Source organism: Erythranthe guttata, chromosome 9, assembly GCF_056151865.1.
Source record: "Erythranthe guttata isolate IM_541 chromosome 9, IM_541, whole genome shotgun sequence".
Classification (NCBI taxonomy): Eukaryota; Viridiplantae; Streptophyta; class Magnoliopsida; order Lamiales; family Phrymaceae; genus Erythranthe; species Erythranthe guttata.
The window spans coordinates 11,172,947-11,180,731 of record NC_142541.1 but is presented as its reverse complement, the minus strand read 5'-3'; the positions used below and the strand labels follow the sequence as shown (position 1 = coordinate 11,180,731).

The 7,785-nt window shown below is 34.6% G+C and overlaps 1 protein-coding gene across 2 annotated transcripts; it reads left to right on the top strand.

Annotated features, from left to right (window-relative positions):
- Positions 1–4,073: 4,073 nt before the first annotated feature.
- Positions 4,074–7,304, top strand: LOC105961809 (Pentatricopeptide repeat (PPR) superfamily protein). 2 transcript variants are annotated; one of them, XM_088822871.1, is made up of 3 exons: positions 4,074–6,317; positions 6,680–6,845; positions 7,124–7,304. In XM_088822871.1, the coding sequence occupies exon 1, from the start codon at positions 4,170–4,172 to the stop codon at positions 6,240–6,242; it is 2,073 nt and encodes a 690-aa protein (XP_088678997.1). In that variant the 5' UTR covers positions 4,074–4,169; the 3' UTR covers positions 6,243–6,317; positions 6,680–6,845; positions 7,124–7,304. The 2 variants fall into 2 exon arrangements, with proteins under 2 accessions (XP_088678997.1, XP_088678998.1); XM_088822872.1 differs by having other exon boundaries at positions 4,092–6,317; positions 6,680–6,740; positions 6,847–7,304.
- Positions 7,305–7,785: the final 481 nt, after the last annotated feature.

Below are 7,785 nucleotides of genomic sequence, written 5' to 3'. Positions count from 1 at the left end.
GTATTCCATTAATCTTTCAATTTTCAAAATACGTGTTATGCATGGACATGATTACTTAGACCATAATTCCATTACCGTTTAAACACCACAAATAACACACAAAAATGTCACAATACCACAAAGATTATTAACCACATATTATCACATAGACTAATTAAATCACACATATGACACAAAACGTACACGGCTGTACACACACACGGTTGTGATATCCAATTAAGCGTAGCACAATAAACACAAATCACGTAAAGATTATTGTTCATCCACACACATACACATATAGTTGTAAACACCCACACATATATTTATACTAGTATATTTTATATTTATATAAACCATGATCAGAGTTTCACTCGATGACCACGTAGGTTGCTATAGAGATAGTATACATATATAAGCCATGGATCGGAAATTGTTCCTACGACCACGCAGGCTAGGATATATAAATATATATTCGTATGTATAAAGTATGACATATAGTATATACTATATAGCATTAACGAGTGTAATTAACCAATAAGTCCACAAGTAATCTCAACCATTTCCAATACTTACCCACATACGGCACTCACTTAATGAATCTCAAACCAACATACCAAATCAATCGAAACACACATAATGACTTAAATGAATAATTCATGACCATAACTAAATTCAACTTATTATATTTTATTATCTTAATATAATTTTAATTCTTTTATTAACTAAGGATCAAGAATTTAAAACCATACTTCTAAACATACTTTCTAGTTCAAAATAGTTTATTTTAGAAAATCGGACAGTTTCGGTATTTCAACTTTGAAAATTCATATCTCTTCTAAAATATATCCAAAACCCCTGAAAATTTCACATGATGTTCACCTATAAGTATATTCTACCTTGTTAAAACAGTTTAGCAAGAGACTTAACCGTTCAAGAGAAATTATTAATTTAGTGCAGTGACACAGTCAACTTTCCAGAACATAGCAATCAACTTTATAATTACCAAATAATTCATACCTTGACCCAAACACTGTGAAATTTTGTAAAGAAGAAGTTTAGTAAGTCTATAATAATATTCAAGTAACTCGCGCAAATAAAATTAGTATAAAGTCGTATTAAACACATAATTCATGAATGACTCAGAAGCTGTGCAGTTTTAGAAAATGATCCATAACTTACTCAATATAAATCCATTTTATGCATAATTTATATCAAAATGAAGCTAACACAAATACCTAGACTATTGTAAAATTTTATAATTTTATCTTAGGGATTACCCGATGAGACATGTAATACAAACAGAGGCTACGAAACTGGAATTCAATTAGTGTTCATCAAGAACTTTATCTTCTAAAGCCCAAAATTAAAACCACAATCAAAATTCATTAAAACATATATAATTCATATTAATTAGGTTATTATTTCAGTAAAGACCAAGAGGTCCTGAGAAGAAACCAAGGACCCATGGAGTTTTGGCTTGGAGGTCTTTGGGCTTGACATGAGTGGTATTGGATTGCTTTGGAGCCTGAGTTTTGAGAGATTATATGGTTGTTTCTTTGAGTGTATTTGGAGAATCTCGAATTTAGGGAGAGAGAGAGAGGCATTTTGAGAGGATTTTATAAGAGGAAAAGAGAGACTTTTATGAAGAATCTTGAAGGTTTGGAAGTGGAAGATGAATTCTTCCTTTTGGGGCTGTATTTGGACGAGAAATAGAGGAGAAAATGAGTAATTTTTGGCTGATATTTTTATGCTGAAAATAGTAAAGAGGAAGGGCCAATTTATAGGGGAGTAGAAGGACTTACTTGCAATAAAGAAGACAAGAGGGTGTAGATTGCAATTAGGGGAATTAGGACACTTGTAAACACTCCACAAATCCAACACACACAACCCATACACACGGCAATTTTACAACACTCAAGCACATGCACACACAAAATCTATAGATATATATGTATCTATATATAATATTAAAATAATAGAAAGAATAATTTGGGAGGAAATTACCATGTATTTACCGAGAGAGAGAGAGAGAGAGAGAGAGAGCTATGGGCATGTATGTCACATACATGCAGTGGCGGATGTAGCCATGGTCTAGGGTGTGCAGTTGCACACCCTTGATTTTCACTAAATATTACTATTATACATAAAATAAATGAAAAGGCAGTTGGTTGAAGTGTTAAAGATATGTATTATTTTATTAATAGGTCATGGGTTCGAAACCCACCCTCCCAATAATGGAATTTTTTTGAAATCTTAACATTTTTCAACTTTTTGGTCTTTAAATATTTACACAATTCACCTAAAATTTGTAAATTATAAATTTTTGGTCCACTATTTTTATAAAATGATATTTTAATTTTTTATTCTACAATTTCGAACCCCCTTGGCAAAAATCCTGGATCCGCCACTGCATACATGTACATTAAATAAACATGCACATAGAACATACATACATGTATACACATAATTAAATCCTCACATATATAATCAAGCACATATAATATATGATAGTATTATTTTATTAATAGGTCATGGGTTCGAAACCCACCCTCCCAATAATGGAATTTTTTTGAAATCTTAACATTTTTCAACTTTTTGGTCTTTAAATATTTACACAATTCACCTAAAATTTGTAAATTATAAATTTTTGGTCCACTATTTTTATAAAATGATATTTTAATTTTTTATTCTACAATTTCGAACCCCCTTGGCAAAAATCCTGGATCCGCCACTGCATACATGTACATTAAATAAACATGCACATAGAACATACATACATGTATACACATAATTAAATCCTCACATATATAATCAAGCACATATAATATATGATAGTATACATATTCATATAATATGTCATATAAACACACCATACACATACACATGGCACATTCATATAATTCACACATATGCATAAGAAATTACACGGCTCATGCACACACTTAAGCACATATAAATATTTAATTACAGAATAAAAGAGAAATTGAGTGGAACTATTAACCAAATTATAAAATCTATTATAAGTCATATAAACACTTAGATAAATGGGATTAACTAATTACTAATCATAAATCCATTAATTAACCTAGGAAATTCATGAATTAACTAATTCAATTTAGTTGCATAATAAATTATAATTCACAAAATTCGTAGGAGTGGACTCACAGAATCACAAGAATCACTTAATCACGAAATCGAAGTTATTAAATCATTTAATCAAACAAGTACACCTAATTCACAAATATCATAATTTATAAAAATCACTTAAACAATTAGAATGCATTGAAATTACTAATTAATCCATGAATGCATATTCATCATTTATTCAACATAATCTCATATAATGCATATAAGCAATTAAGGTGCATAGCATTTACTAATTAATTCATGAAAGGCAATGTATGTATAGAAATGTGCATATCGATAATTTATTCAATAAATCCATATAATATGCTTATGAAAATGTGGGGTGTTACAAATTATTGCTGTTCATGAAATAATTATGAATAAAACAAGGTTAAAGAGTAATAACAATAGTTAAAAAAAATAAAAAAATGCAGAAGTGGCCCGCGCCCAAACCACTCGCGAAAAACCCAACCAGGGGTCCGATTTGGGCGTGAATTGGGAGTTTGAGCTCCCAATTTGGACGTGAAAATTATTTTTCGACGCCCATATTAGTCGTGAGTCACGTTTTCCCGATTTATAGAATAAAAACGAACAAATTTTACCTCATTGAATTGTGTATCTCAATCCTCATCCGATGCACTCATTTATCTTTGTAAATCGCTACAATAAGATGGGTTTCGGGACAGTTTCTAGTATAAAAGTTTGAGAGAATTTTCTTTTAGGGAGAAAAAAAAGAGGTAGCGAGTGAATTATTTTAAGCCCGTATTCGTAAAAATGTTACTGCGAATATCACCTCCATACTGATCATAATTCCCCAAAAATGAAATTTAACTAACTTTAGATGTAGGAGCTTTAAAACACATTTTAATGCCAAGCAAACTCTAATATTCAATTATTTTATTTTATGGTTTCTCTTTGAATCGATTTTGATCAAATAAACTACACACAAGTTTAGCGGTTCAGTTATTGCTTTGCCAAACAGAGCCCAAGGCCCAAACCATTTCATGAATTTTATTTGTGAATTAAATATCAAAACCTTCCAACTTCTCACTGTTGTGTAAATGTTTCTTTCAAAAAACCAGCCATGGCGCCATCGGCCGAACGCCAAAGCTGCAGTCTCGTTTCTTTCTTATTTCCCGACTCAACCTGAAATCACAGCATCAGCAGAAGAAGCGGCGCAAATCAGTGATATAGAATCCATCGGCACAACCAACACAGACCACTGGACGAGACGCATCCACAAGCTATGCACTGAAAACCGCGACGCCGACGCCGCTCTCCGCCTCCTCCACCGCCTCCGCCTCCGCGGATTCCGCCCCGACTCCCTCAACATCAGCAGCATCGTCCACGCTCTCTGCCATGCCAACCGTTTCCCCGAAGCCCACCGCCGCTTCCTCGCCTTCGTTTCCTCCCACTGCGTCCCCGACGAGCGCACGTGCAACGTTCTCATCGCGCGCTTGCTTGACGGACGTGATCCTTCCTCTACACTACAATTGATAAATGCGTTGGTATCCGAGAAGCCTGAGTTTGTGCCTTCTTTGATGAACTACAATCGTTTAGTTGATGGATTCTGTAAGCTGGGGAGATTGGAAGCGGCCCATTTGATGTTGTATCACATGATAAGGAAGGGGCATCGTCCCAATGTTGTTTCGTATACTACTTTGATCGGCGGGTATTGTTCGATTGGGGATGTTGATGCTGCTGTAAAGGTGTTTGACGAAATGCCCGAGTGGGGAGTGCGTTCGAATGCGCTTACTTACAGTGCTCTAGTTCGTGGGGTTTTAAGAAGAAGGGACCTCGAAAAGGGGAAAAGACTCATGGGTAAACTTTGGGAGGTTATTGGAAGTGGGGCGGATGCGCAAGTTAATAGCGCGGCTTTTTGCAGCGTGATCGATACTTTGTGTAGAGAAGGGTTGTTTCACGAAGTGTTCAAGATCGCCGAAGATATGCCACAGGGAAAGAATGTTCTTGAAGAATTCGCTTACGGACAAATGATCGATTCGCTGTGTAGGTTCGAGATATACAACGGTGCTGCGCGGATTGTTTACATGATGAAAAAGAGAGGATTTAAACCGAGCTTGGTTTCGTATAATTCAATTGTACACGGTCTATGTACGGATGGCGATTTCTTAAGGGCGTACCAGTTGTTGGAAGAAGGTCTGCAGCTCGGATATTCACCCTCGGAATTTACTTATACAGTGATGGTTGAGGGTCTTTGTCGTGAATTCGATCTAGCTAAAGCAAAAGATGTTCTAAATGTCATGTTAAGTAAGGAAGGTGCGGAAAGGACTCGAATATACAATATTTATTTGAGGGCTCTTTGTCATATGAAGAACCCTACCGAGCTTCTAAATGTGCTCGTTTTAATGTTTCAGTCGCAGTGCGAACCGGATATTATTACTCTCAATACTTTAATAAAGGGATTCTGCAAAATGGGGACCGTCGAAGAGGCTTTGCGGGTATTTGATGATATGATTGAGGGGAAATTTTGTGCTCCAGATGAAGTAACTTTCACTACTATTATTCACGGTTTCCTAAGTGTTGGGAAGGCTAAAGAATCTTTGGATTTCATGCATAACGTTATGCGAGAGAGAGGTTTTTCACCTGGGGTTGTGACTTATAATACCGTAATTCGTGGGTTGTTTAAACTTGGCCTTACGGATGAAGCTATGGAGGTTTTTAATAAAATGGTCTGTAGTGGTGTAAGTGCTGATTGCATAACTTACACAGCTGTGATCGAGGGGTTTTGTGAATCTTATTTAATAAACGAAGCGAAGAAGTTTTGGGAAAACGTTGTTTGGCCCTCTAAAGTTCATGACAGTTTTGTTTATTCCGCCATGCTTAAAGGGCTTTGCCGCTCGGAAAAATTCGATGAAGCCTGTAATTTACTCTATGAGCTGGCGGATTGTGGGGTTGTTCCGAATACTGTAAATTACAATATTGTCCTCGACTACGCTTGTAAGTTGGGTTTGAAAAGGGAAGCTTACCAGATTACTAGTGAAATGAGAAACAATGGTGTGATGCCGGATGCTGTAACGTGGAGAATATTGGATAGATTGCATGGTACTGTAGGAAGGCAAGATTCTGAGGATCAAAATGGTCATTCGATTGAATCGACATCTGTTAATAAATAAAGCACATGAAGGATGTAAATGCTTATCCCGTGTCATTGTGCAGCCAAATTTACGAGAAACTAAATGCCTGTCCAGGTATTCTTCTGCCAAAAGGATTAAAAATACAGGTCAAAAACTAATCTTGCTGAATCGAAACTATTCGTTTTTTTTCTAATGACTAAACATTGAGCATGCATTTATTTGCATTGAAAGATGGTTGGTTTTTTGAATTTTTTTTTTTAATAATATTCTTCTTTATTCGTTTGAGTTGATTTCTTCCTCAATATCTTGAACCCTTCCTTTCTGCAATCCGAGCCAATCAGTTTCAGTTTCCGTTGTGATCTACTTTTGCAGTTTGCTTGAAGTTGGCAGATATGAATGTTTATATACTCACGAATAAAATTACATACAGATTTTCATGCTATGATATCTAACGAGCAATTTTCGTTCCTCTGAAGGATATCAGCTTAGCTGGAGGGCTTGTCTGCGCAACTCCACAATCTTTAAATTCTTATCATTGTGAGTTTTATTTTGTTTATATATTAGAACTCGATCATTCAATTACTAAATTTTGCTGTCAACTCTCCTAAGTTAAAGGGACAATCAATTCTGATTTTTTTTACAGTTCTTTCGTTATTGAACATTGAACATGTGTCTGCATTTGAAGTTACCACCATATCGGAGATTGAAGGTGGCATTGTCCGACCACCTTAAACCAATAAAGTCACCTATCTACGTGGATCCCTCGTAAAGTGGGGTTATAAAATTTTGTGTAGTACCCATTTTTCTGATGGCCTAGAAGAGCTCCGCGGTTTATTATAATATGTTCGTTACAGATTGGTGTTATAGTTACTAGAGAAATTTTCTCGTTCCATTCTATATCTTTGGTTATTTATATATAGTACACATTTTCTCAAGAGTATGCATGCAGATTTATTATTGATCTCACTTTACTAGTAAAGATACCTTTTGATTTACTAGCTAGTGAAGATCGATTTTTTTTTTTTTTATCGTGAATGTAACAAAACCGAGTTTGAACACTGAAATATGACTTGTTGGACCTGCAACGAGGTTTGAAAGGCATCTTAGTGGCTAAGTTTATGCTCAACAAGATAGGCCTCTGTTGATCTGATTTTTTCATTGACCTCCAAGAATGCCAGCTCATGTGTTTGAAGTTCTTGCTGATACATTGTGATAAACTAATACTTTGTGCTGCAGAAACTCGATTTCTCTAAAAATTGATCCCGGTGAGGAATAAATATACTTCTATTTTTTTAATTCTTTTATTAATTTTTTTTTTTTCTTTTTTTAACTTTTGGTAGAAATTCAATGTCGATATTTATAAGTTTACTGTCATATTTTATTAAACTATTCAATAATAATAAGTTCACTCCCAATTTTAAGAAGTTGACTGCCAATTTATAAAAGTTCACTGGTCAAACAGTGGGAAAGCCCGTGAAGGGTCATTTTTTCTAATATATATATATATATATATATATATATATATATATATATATATATATATATATATATATATATATATATATTACTGTCTTTATATTGT

Excerpts from the sequence above, each read along its gene's own strand:
- LOC105961809 (XM_088822871.1), top strand. The coding sequence starts at position 4,170 with ATGTTTCTTTCAAAAAACCAGCCATGGCGCCATCGGCCGAACGCCAAA.